Source organism: Amyelois transitella, chromosome 19, assembly GCF_032362555.1.
Source record: "Amyelois transitella isolate CPQ chromosome 19, ilAmyTran1.1, whole genome shotgun sequence".
In the NCBI taxonomy this organism is placed as follows: Eukaryota; Metazoa; Arthropoda; class Insecta; order Lepidoptera; family Pyralidae; genus Amyelois; species Amyelois transitella.
Genome location: NC_083522.1, coordinates 4355457 through 4367602, shown reverse-complemented (window position 1 = coordinate 4367602; position 12146 = coordinate 4355457). Strand labels below are relative to the sequence as shown.

General features: G+C 34.4%; 2 protein-coding genes across 4 annotated transcripts in view; one reads left to right on the top strand and one right to left on the bottom strand.

The window, feature by feature from the left end:
• LOC106132557 (tyrosine-protein kinase Src42A) overlaps positions 1–3035 on the top strand; it is a 49818-nt gene extending 46783 nt beyond the window's left edge. For all 3 annotated transcript variants that reach the window (XM_060949441.1, XM_013332003.2, XM_060949442.1), the window contains exons 6-8: positions 554–710; positions 1155–1408; positions 2443–3035. In XM_060949441.1, coding sequence (XP_060805424.1) covers positions 554–710; positions 1155–1363 — 366 coding nt within the window. In that variant the 3' untranslated portion in view covers positions 1364–1408; positions 2443–3035. The remainder of the gene's footprint in view (positions 1–553; positions 711–1154; positions 1409–2442) is intronic.
• A 2551-nt stretch (positions 3036–5586) lies between these two features.
• On the bottom strand, positions 5587–11924 carry LOC106132558 (uncharacterized). Its single transcript, XM_013332004.2, has 11 exons — positions 11667–11924; positions 11114–11328; positions 10534–10691; positions 10117–10307; positions 9814–9959; positions 9024–9150; positions 8474–8636; positions 7898–8120; positions 7181–7526; positions 6534–6758; positions 5587–6267 (listed from the first exon to the last, which is right to left on the bottom strand). The coding sequence occupies exons 1-11, from the start codon at positions 11802–11804 to the stop codon at positions 5587–5589; spliced, it is 2613 nt and encodes an 870-aa protein (XP_013187458.2). The 5' UTR covers positions 11805–11924.
• Between the last annotated feature and the right edge of the window lie 222 nt (positions 11925–12146).

The following is a 12146-nucleotide window of genomic DNA, read 5'->3' as shown; positions in this document are numbered from 1 at the left end:
ATTTGTGATTAATTTTATGATTGTATCGTATCTCGGAGTCTAGTTACGTAAAGGTTCGCATATACAATGCACATGGAACGACACACGTTTTCTGACAGTCTGGTTAAGTCGTGGGCAAGCTATTATATTGTAAGTAATTAAATGTCATTGCATATACTGTATTTAATTCGTCATATATTAGAAACTTTATAAATATATGCCTGTATTATGTGATGAAGTATAATTATTTATTACTTTAATATTGAATGAATGTAATAAGCGAACCCAAAGCTTCGAAACGTAACACCTGAGACTGCCAATGAGAGCCCGCAAGAATTAGACGATTAAATTTTAAATTAATTAATATATACAAAACCAGCTTCTTTCTTCTCCAGACTCTTGTTATGTATACCCAAAATTTCAAGGGGCAACAAACAAAAATTTCTAACACTAGTTGGGATAATCAATGTGTGCCGGGAACCACACGGTATGTAGCATAATATGAAGCCTATTTGTCTCGTGAGAGAGTAGAATCTTAATAAAATATTTATTACATATCTAATTTGTTTACTAGGAGGATGAATACGAAGCTCGAGTGGGTGCCCGCTTCCCCATCAAGTGGACCGCCCCCGAAGCAGCTAACTACAGCAAGTTCTCTATTAAATCCGACGTGTGGTCCTTCGGTATCCTGCTCACGGAGCTCGTCACGTACGGACGAATACCATACCCAGGTCAGTCGATATTATTATTATTTACTGATTTAATTATGTACTTTTTATGTTTGTTTTAAAATTTTCTGGGAGACTGGAAAATATAGATGGGAGACAGAGACACATACATATAATTACGTCTTTATCTCTTACGGGGTAAGCAAAGTCAACAGTCTAAGAAAGACTGAAAAGCCTCATTCAGTGGTTTGGCTTAATGATTGCTTAAGTTTCGAATAGTGACTGTTTGTTAGTCCATCGCCTAAAACAAGAATCCCTAGCCTTTTCCTTGATAACGATTCATAATCAGATACATTTTGTAGCGTGCGTCGTAAATGACGACTAAGGTATAGGTTAATAACCTTGGGATTCTTTTAGCCTACTATTTTAATCTCAATTCCATCATCGTGCTGTACAAATGAACGTGGCCTTTCGAAGAAAAAGATTGAATGTGACCTTCATTCCTAGGCATGACGAACGCCGAAGTCCTGCACCAAGTGGAGCACGGCTACCGCATGCCGTGCCCGCAGAACTGCCCGGCGCCGCTCTACGAGATCATGCTGGAGTGCTGGCACAAGGACCCGCTGAAGAGGCCCACCTTCGAGACGCTGCAGTGGAAGCTGGAGGACTTCTTCACCATGGACAACTCCGAGTACAAGGAGGCGTCCGCCTACTGAGCCCGGCCCTCCCTGCCGCCCCACCGACACGCGCACGAACACCATGTTAGTACACTACACGCAAATATATATCACTACACAGTATAAAACAAAGTCGCTATTTTAGTCTGTTTGTCTGTATGCTTAAATTTTTAAAATTACGCAACGGATTTTGATGCGATTTTTTGTAACAGGTAGACTGATTCAAGAGGAAGGTTTTAATGTTTAATAACGTTTATAATTTTGTTCCTACATAAAAATACAGGTATTTCGCCGGGTTGAAAGTACACTATGTCCTTCTCCAGAGTCAATTCAAGATTAGTACAATAGATATCGCGTGAACAGAAAACAAACAAGCTTACTTTCGCATTTATAATATTAGGATGTATCACGTCTTTAATATAGCTTACAGACTAGACAGAGCCAACAATCGCAATATTCACTTCTTAGTGTGATTCAAAAGGTTCATTAAGGTTTTTTCAGAATTGTAACGTTTATATAAAACTTTTGCCTGATTAAATTCTGGAATATTATTAGACAATGGCAACGCCACATTATACTTCAAATAACGTATAGATGATATGTGCATACGGCACATTGTAAAGCTTTCAAAATAATCTCTGATCTGAGATGCAAAATATCATTATGCGATGTCACATTCACCAGTACATACTAATTCTATAGTCTTATATTATTACGATTCTTGTGGTTGGGCTATTAAAAACAATTATCGTGAATATTAGAAATAGCATTTTTATAGTTAAGTGTTAACTCGAATATTATTGCAATAAACGAGGTGAAAAAATGACAATTAACGACGTAATTACATTCCTCTTAATATTCAGAAAAGAATTGTAATTTGTGGTTTCACTAACTAATGACGATCATCTAGTTAGATTTGTTAAAACCGCACATGTCATCTCTTAAGATTTTAATATTTCCTATGTAATTACACAAATAATTTTATTGAATTGATTTATTTATTCACGTAAATGTTCATCTCTGAAAAAAAAAATATACCAGAAATTCTATCTTAAGTACATTCCTTAATTCTGCTCTTTCCTTGTATATATTTTGACGAAGTTTTCTTTTCGCTACAGACGCCAGGGCTGTACCACATGCCGCCGGAGCTGCAAATGCTGCACAGCAGCGCTTCGATGCAACACCTGCAGATGCACCAGCTCGCCGCCCACCAGGCGAGTATCGCGCAGATGCAGCTGCCCGGCGTTCCGTTGCAGCATCTCGGGCAAATGCCACACAATCTCGGCCAAATGCCGCTCAATTTGGGCCAATTGCCGCACAACTTGGGCCAATTGCCGCACAACTTGGGCCAAATGCCGCACAATATCGGGCAGATGCAGCACACGGCGAGCCTGGCGCAGATCCCGCAGGTGCGCACATCGAGGCAGCTGTGCCACCACCACGCCGGCCAGAGGCACGCGCCGCTCGCTGCCAACTACCGCGCGCCCTGAACTACTGGTATATTTACGATCGTTGACAAAACATGTGTCTTATCTTAACACTTTCTCCATTAATCAAGAGGCACTAAAACAGATCAGACACATGACTCGTCAATGTTCGGGAATAACCCGGCTGTCCGTATATCACCTCGCCCATTACATCGCCACTGCCAGTTTTTGATATGTCTGTAAAACAAGTAGCGGTGAGGACCGTAGTTTCTCAGTGTTTCTCACATAAAATTGTGATTGTTGATATCAGTTTAATAGTTTGCTGATTGACTATTGAAATAATTTCGGCCACTGGCCCGTTTACGGAAGTAAATGACCCAGTGAGCGAAGTTCAAATATAGTCCTAAAATAATATGACCTATTGTCCGAAACATATTTCGCTGTTTAAAATAACGGTCCTCCCCTGATAGTGCTACCGTCATATCATATGTTTTGTAAAAACGAACCCAAGTCTCTGAAATTCTGTACTAAAAATTTGTGAGACTTAGTTTCGTTTCGGCTGGTGCCCTGACTCCTATGAAAGTGTGCTGGTGACCAACTTATTTCAACATTCCCAACCCTAGCAGCGGTTTTTCGTCATACTACATGTATTCTAACTTTCCGCAAAAAGAAATTACCGACTGGATATAAGAAATTACTTGTGAGCAGAGAGGGCCAATAGGTTATATCTGTCATGTCATGTAAGATCGCGACAGGTCTCAAACCTGTACAATTTTAAAGTAAACATTGTTTCAAATTCTCGAAAGTACTTTACATACACGAGATGAACGTTCCGATATAAGTTTGAGATGTGTGTCGATCATGTAGACGTAATTTTATTACACTTCGATCGGTAATAAGTTTAGTTAGACTGTCTACGATTTTCTAAATGTATTTAGCGTACCATAGGTTAACTTACAGTTCTACAAGTGTTGAATAAGCCTCTTGGGTGATCGTTGATATAAATCGTGAATGACGTGGGTTCGATGAGCCGCTTCTAAAATTACATCGCTTCATTGTTTATATTTTCAATGCAATAAACTAAGCATATCAGTACTATTTGGCTTTGATACGCGTCCATATTTTTGGCGCCCCTATTGTCACGACCGCATTTAAATTTGCAAAAAGTAAATTATTTTATCCGACAAACAAGAAATGCTTGGAGTTGAAATTAGAGGCTGTTAGTTACATTACTAAAAGACATTGGTTTGAAGTCGCATCACATTGGAGTGCAAGTGGCGCTGTGGTGTAGTAGCGGGTGGAAGGTCGGCTTAAGTTCGCGAGTGAGCCAAGCGCGATAGTGTGCGTGTAAGGAGGAAATTTAGGTTCGGCAGGGAAAACGTGCCTAGAGCACGACTTGAATGGATTTTATTTAAAGAGGCGATATTATGATTAGGTATTTCACCTTCGTATACCATAAAAGTAGACATTGATTGGTGATAGATGCCAAATAATCCTAATAAAGAACTGAGTTTTATATACATTTTAACTGTTCTGAGGGTAGTTAGATTTTTATTTATATAATTTAAAACAAGGTAAGCTTTTCTAGATATATAATGAGAAGCGAGTCATAATATTTATTTTGTAATTTTATTATTTTAACTCGTGTATTGAATTTTGTTTCGGTAAGATACGTTATCCTGCTCAACAATGAACCCTCATTATAATGCAACATGTGCGAATTCAAATCTGATATTTTATTTGTGCCAAGACTTTTAGTTTAAGTGGAATTAGCGTTGCCACGATGTACTGTCATATTAACCAACAATATCTTATCTTATAAAGTAAGACGTAATTGGCCTAAGTAAATAAGTATTTTTCAATGTGTAGGTTTTGTATCCTAACATTATAGAGTTAGTGTATTTATATATTAATAACATATTCATACGACATTAAATATTTTCAATTGATTTAATGCACATATCGAAAAGGTTATTGTAAGACATGTGCAATATTATTTCCAACCCGGTGCTTAAAACTATTTTGAAATCTTTCACTCATTAGGTCATCCTCAGAACACTTAAGTAGTCGTTGATGTAAGCTTTTGATTGTAATATTAAAAATAACGATTTGCAGTTTGTAAGTCGATATGTTTCATCACCTGTATATAGAAATGATCGTAGCTTTGATTATGGTTATGGATGATATTAGAATGTTGGTATTAATGATTGATTACACATTTAACGCTATACTGACTCAATATTCACCGATTCTTATCATTCCAATTCGATGATTACAATAAGTATTTTGAAAGATTGTGACATGGTAGATTTTTGTACAATGGGAGGCAAAACAAAATGCAACTATATCGCACAAATACTTTTAAACCTATTCATAAGGTGCCTAAATATTTGCATTTTTACGTCACAAAATATAAATTTAGTCACGGAGTAGTTTGCGAAGTATACCGATTTGTGGTTATCTTGACAATCTTATTTCGGAAAAATATGCACTGGCATACACTTATCATCCTTTGAAAAGCTGACGTCCTTTTGATCTCTCAATCCTTCTCTTGGTCATTATATGTGTATGACAGTGTAATATCGGCTATACGTATAATTATATCTTCGATTTTATTATATTTCACTTATTTGTAAAGATTTTTTTAACACAAATAAATATAAATGTGAAATACATCTTGTTTCATTCCATATGAACCCAAACCATTTTTAATATTCAATTCAATATTTGTAACTAAAATAAATAATCAGAGACAAAACAGGTTTTACACTCTTTACAGGTAAAAAATATTAATATATTTGTAATGATTTAAAATAAAACATCAAAGTAAAGATATCATTCAACTATATTTTTTAACTTTTCGCATATAGTTTTTAATCTCCGTTTGGTATCGGCATCAAAAACATTTTCTTTGATTTTATACAACAACATTGTGTCATTTTCAAGTCTACATACAATATCATTCGCATCATTATTATATTTAATTTTCTTTCTTGAAGGCTCGGATTCACTATCATGCTCAAATATTTCTTCTACATCGACGAAATCAAAATTCTCGCTAGATTTTCTTTCCAGCTGAACCAAATTTGAATTATTGAAATCTAAGTCTTTCTTAAAACTTATCAATTCCGACTCCTTATCTAGGCATCTGTGACTATAATGATATTCCATTGTCATTTCTAATTGCTCATTTTTTACATGTCTTTCAATGGGTGCTTGCAGTTTTTCTTTGAAGCTATTCCAAGATTTTCGAAATATATTGTCTTGATTCACAGTCTGAGATATTATTTTATCCATTTTAACATCACGTTTATACTTATTCAACTTTATGAGCAACTTGCCCTTGACTATAACATCTGACTGAAATAATATAAGAAAAGCGTCGGATACCATTGACTCCACTGCATTTTTGCTCTCTGGTTTATGTAAAATCGCATATTTGCAAACAGGTTCAATTAGATACAACCTGAGTTCAGTATTTCCGTTTTGTATTAGTGTCAACATCACATGCAAAATCTAAAATTGAAATATAAAAATAAAAGTAAAAATAGTTTCAACTGGCCAAGATGTGAATTTTATAAGAGAACTATAACCAGCACTGGATTTTTTCTATATAGAGACAGCACAGTTAAAATGGATTGTATAAAGTTATTCTTCTATAAAAAAAAAGCTCCAAAATTATGAAATTCTGCTTTTAAAACCTTCAAACTTAAAACAAGAAGAGGAAGTCAAATCATTTATTCTTATCATTACCATTAGGTAAGGAGAACTTAGATAATTACCTTCATTAAATTAGTAGGATTTGCAAATAGTTTATTTCTCAAAGAATTTGTTAATTCAGTAATCGCCTGAACATATTCCAGAAACCAAATAGTACTTTTGTCGAAGTCTCCTTTTGATATACTAATGTTATTCTTGAGGCAAACTTTTATCCAAGCTTTTATTACGTATTCATCCATTTTATCAGCGGTTATTGAGAATGTCGCGAGTAAATTTATAATTTTGATCTGTAATAAAAAAAAAATATTGTCATCACAACAGAATTTTCTTCACGTACACGTACATACATCGCGTCTTTATTGCTTATGGGATAAACAGAGCCAATACTTTCGAAAAGATGGTTCAGCTGTTCATTACTGTACTCTAGACATAATCTCCAAACGATTCTGTCTTACGCCGTTTATTTTCGCAGGAATAATAAAACTGAATGAAAAATTATTAATAATAATTAACTATTTTAATAAGATTCGCTGGTTTAAGTTTAGATTAGTTAAGAAACTAATACCGGGCATGTGAGTAATTTTTTAGTAAATAGCTTTTTCCTGAGATTTCACTCTAGCTAGGGGGAAAATCCAAAAATCCATGAATGATATGTCTATATGTCATGCATATTGCATATATGTTTGTGTAGTGCATGCACAAAACTCACCAAGCTCCTTATATCCGAACTGTTTGCATTCGAAGAACAGAACTTATCTATTGCCAGTTTACATTCTTCAATAACTTCTTCCTCGAATTTGGATTTATACTCCCAAGGAACATTGTTTACTCTCAAGGCTATCCACAAACTTATATTTGCCTCATCACAGAGAGGGCTGAAATGCCTTAACAATTTTGTCTTATGGTCCTTGTCTAACAGTTCAAAAAGTCTAGTAATTGTTGAGCTTAGGTATATATGCTGTGGAGAGTTTGCAAACAAGCAATGGTTCTCAAGTTTCTGATACATCCCACACAGATAAACTAATTGGGATAGTATAAAAGGTTGACAGCTCATTCTGGAAAACAACAAAGAGAGACAATCAATGTAAAGTCCCTTGACGGGCTAGAGGCCAAACGGGTAGTACACACAGCTCAGTACACACCTGGGCCACCTCTTATACACCAATCAAGGCGAGGTGTCTCGGCTATCTTCTGAGCCCACTGTACCAGTGATAAATTGTAATAATAACTAAGAGCATTTACTAATACAAAGAAGTAATATATATACTAATTTTAATATGAGTAGGAATTCCAAATAAATTACGCTGACTTACTAACGTCACACAACAAATCAAAACTGAGGATAATTCTTTTGTTCTGTATTACAGTTAAATACAATAAAGAGAAATGTCTCATAGGGGAGAATAAAATATTACCTTAAACTTACCTAGCCACCAAAACCCATAGGTTTGACGCAAACAACCCTCGCCAACAATCAGTGGCAAGTAAACTCTCGCACATAATATTTTCCAAAGCACACATTTCCTCGTAATCCAGTGTGAGCGAGACAGCTGCCGTGTGAGTGAGAAGGTGTTCATACAAACCGTACGTAGCTTCACTGTTCAATGATTCGCCGTCGAATTTCAATGGCATGCTGAACCAAATGTGACCTAAAAACAATAATCTATTTTCAACCGACTTCAAAAAAGGAGGTTCTTATTATTTATGTTTAGACAGTTAACATTAACAAAACGCTACAAATGAATAATTTACCACATTCAAATGAATTTTAAAAATATGATATTGAATTTGAATTTTTTGAATTTTTCATCACTTACTTTATGTGAGACTAGCTTTTGCATGCGGTTCCGACCGCGTGATCCTACTTTCTCCTCCGTAATCCACACTATATGTACGAGTATATATGAAAAAAAATCAAAATCGATTCAGTGGTTTTGACGTGAAAAATGGACAAAAAAACTCACTTCTTCATTTATAACAATCATTAAAAAAAATATCTTACAGTAAGGTACACAATCTAAGACACATCTAAGAAGGTTTTGCGACGAAACTTTTGACTTTTCCTCATCGCGTAAGATGTGTTTCATAACAGTTGTCATGAGAATTATAAATCCAAGTAGTTTATCATCTTTTCTTATGTCAGCCACATCATAAAGGTGAAGACACTGAAAATTTAATTAATAATAAAAATACCATTTCTAAAACACAATGGGTGGACTTTCACCTAATTATTAAGTGCCTATGTTAAAATATATAATACATACATGCATACAAATAGTCACGTCTTTATCCCTTGCGAAGTAGACAGAGCCTAGCCCTGAAAAGCCAAGTTCAGCTGTATGGCTTTATGATGGAATAAAGATTCATATGACTGGTTGCTAGTCCATCGCCTACAAGAAGAATCTCATGTTTTTAAGCCTATCCCTTAGTCGCCTTATACTACATCTATGTGAAACATATGGAGTGGTTCTATACTAAGTGCCAGAAACCAGGCGAAAAATATTTAAAACAAACTTTTTTCCAAGTAATGTGATATAAACATGGTCTCTTACATTGGCAAATGATTCGTTTTGCAAAAGTTCACTCAGCAAAAGATTTGTAGGACTCAACACATTTGCTTGAAACATATTAATAAGCTGCGGTGATCTCTGTTGCAATGTCAAATAAGCTTCGTTATTTCTGAAAGAATTAAATTTGGTTAATATCAAGTGGACTTTCACCTAATTATAATAGTACTATCTGTACTCTCTGTTTACATACATACATACATACATACATATGATCACGTCTATATCCCTTGCGGGGTAGACAGAGCCAACAGTCTTGAAAAGACTGAATGGCCACGTTCAGCTATTTGGCTTAATGATAGAACCGAGATTCAAATAGTGACAGGTTGCTAGCCCATCGCCTAAAAGAGGAATCCTAAGTTAATAAGCCTATCCCTTAGTCGCCTTTTACGACATCCATGGGAAAGAGATGGAGTGGTCCTATTCTTTTTTGTAATAGTGCCGGGAACCACACGGATTACAAATCTGATCAAAGACAATATAATCAATTTATGTTTTGATCTGATTGTGGTAGTAGGCGAAACGGAAGAACGAACGAAGAGAAGTGCTACTCCCCAACATGAGAATGATAAATGTAAAAATGTTAATAAATTATATAGTTTGTTTTATAACATAGTAGTTCTTCTGTAAAATATATAACGTCTTTATCCCTAATGGGGTAGACAGAGCCAATAGTTCTTTAAGTCTTATTGAGTTGAGACATGCAGGCTTCTTTCTGCTGAAATTAATTATGTGAAATAATATTAAAATTATATTAAAAAACATTTGAACTTACAAGTATATATCAATCAATGTTTCCACAACATCATCATGTTTATTAATCGTGACATTCCTAAAAATATTTGTGACTTTCAATAGTATTTTAATAACGAAAGTGGTGACTTTAAGAGATCTTATCACTACTTTTTCATCTAGACCCACCTGTAATAAAATTGATATAAGAAAAAGTTCATACATTGACCCTTAAACATATGACAACATTTGTGTAGGTACTTTGAACAAGTATGTCAAAGTACTACTTTATACTTGAATGTTATTCTTTGCAGTACACTTATTTCTAATAGTCTATCTTTCATACCTCCAAAGAATTCTTAATGTTACTCTTGATCATGCTGCACAAAATTTGTGTGCATTCACTGTATACATTTGTATCCATTAAATATGTCACATGTTTTTCACACATGGTAGTGTAAGCCTTCCATTGTTCCGCCAATGTCTTTACATCTAAACCTTGAACAATTTCGCCTATCTCCAAATTAATTTGTAGCGCTGAAAAAAAAATTAAGACAATCATTATAATTCATTACAATAGAAGCATTTTTTTGGAAACTATTTATGTATAGTTTTTTTTTTAAAAAACAACAACAAGACAATTCAAATTTTTAAAACAAAATCAATTTTTTTATATATTTCAAGGTGTCGAATATTATAATGCAATGCATAAATTAAAATTGCATAAAATTGTTCAATAAACAAATTATATGAAAAATATTACCTTTCAGTAGAATCTGTTGTTCATCTTTTTTAGACACATCAAACAGGAAATGCTTTTCCATTACCATCAGATATGTTAACTGTAGCTCATGGCATGTTCGAAACAGATCCTTCAGTTGCTTGCCAACTTTTACCAAGTTACCTCCATAGATGTGCTCGCTGTAAAATTAAACATAAATAAATAAAACAACTTCACTAGCACTAATTGTTTTCTTCTTTTATTAGTATGATGCTATAAATAAGACTAATTATGACATATAAGAGAATTCAGACAAATAAACATAACAGTAAGGATAAATTATGTACTGCAGGTAACATTGCATGTACATAAAATAAACATTTTTCTTTCTCAGAGTGGTGGGCAGAGACTACATCTTTCCACTTGCCACAATCCCTGCATACTTTTTTAGCTTCATCCACAATCATAACTCTTCAGTCAAGCTCGTCAGTTTTGGGTACTCTTGAAATGACCTTTTGCCAAACCAGCATGTATGTCTATCATACGTGTTGGTTTTGGCAAAAGGTAAAGGTTAAGGCCCTACTTCATCAAATAAATTTAAAGCTGCAGAAGTTTAACCTACCTTTCCTTACAATGTTTAAAAACAGTAACCAATATTTGTGCTGTTGTAATTGGAAATGACGTCAAGGTACAACAATACAACGAAATTAATTCCACAACATTTTTGATGTAGTTACACATGAGACGCAACAGACATACAGTGTCTTCAATGTACTCTATTAATCTGTTTGTGTTGAAATTGTTTTCACATAGCAAATCCACCGCAGAATCTAAACTCTGTAAAAAATTATGATCAAAATAATGCCTCATAGTTTAGTTAGTAAATATCAAACAAATACAATATTTTTTTAAAAGTCATTGTTAGCCTGATACCTGATAATTATAGTACTGAAATAGGATTTTTTTACAAAGGGCCAGCATTTTCACTAAAATTTTACAGCAAACGAAGTAAACGGTAATATACATTTCTTCTTATTCACTGCAGGAAATCAGATTACTCTTATTCATAACTGTAGTCTTGGCGTATAGACTTCCTTCCCCGAATGTTGTAAAATCAATCAAGGCCAATGTTTTTAAAGTCAATTCTGAAAAAAGTTTATTTAAACAAAACTTACCTGGGAAACACACAAACTGCAGTCTTCTAAAAGTTTAGTAAAGAAGTTAAAAAAGTTTGCTTTATTTACTTCTTCCTGAACATTACTGCAGAGAGCTGTTTTCGTGGTATTTAGAAGATTGCTCATCATGGTGTCCATTTAAAAATAACTTAAAACAATAAGCAATGAATAATTATTTTGAACGATAATTTGTCTGTAGGTAATAATAATTTTCAATAAAATAAAAAATATGTAGCATAGCAAACAAGTAGCAAATCAAGCCCGCCCGCCAGTTTTACGTTTCGTTTGACATTGACATATCAATTATTGCCAGTTGTCACTGTTACTTTCAGTACATTGATGATGCAGCGGGAAAATAGATGTCTTCTCATTTTGCAATTTGCCTCTTTACTAAAGCTGCAAGCCCTATTTCATCAAATAAAAAGTTCTTACACTACCCTCTATATAATACAATTTATCTATATCACGCTTTAGGCAGAG

What these genes read in the sequence shown, in the direction of transcription:
- LOC106132558 (XM_013332004.2), bottom strand. Translation starts at nt 11,804, where the DNA reads ATGGACACCATGATGAGCAATCTTCTAAATACCACGAAAACAGCTCTC. An exon ending in TTTAAACATTGTAAGGAAAG is followed by an intron (nt 10,692 to 11,113) that starts GTAGGTTAAACT and finishes TTAATTTTACAG; the next exon opens with CGAGCACATCTATGGAGGTA. An exon ending in CTATGGGTTTTGGTGGCTAG is followed by an intron (nt 7,527 to 7,897) that starts GTAAGTTTAAGG and finishes GTTGTTTTCCAG; the next exon opens with AATGAGCTGTCAACCTTTTA.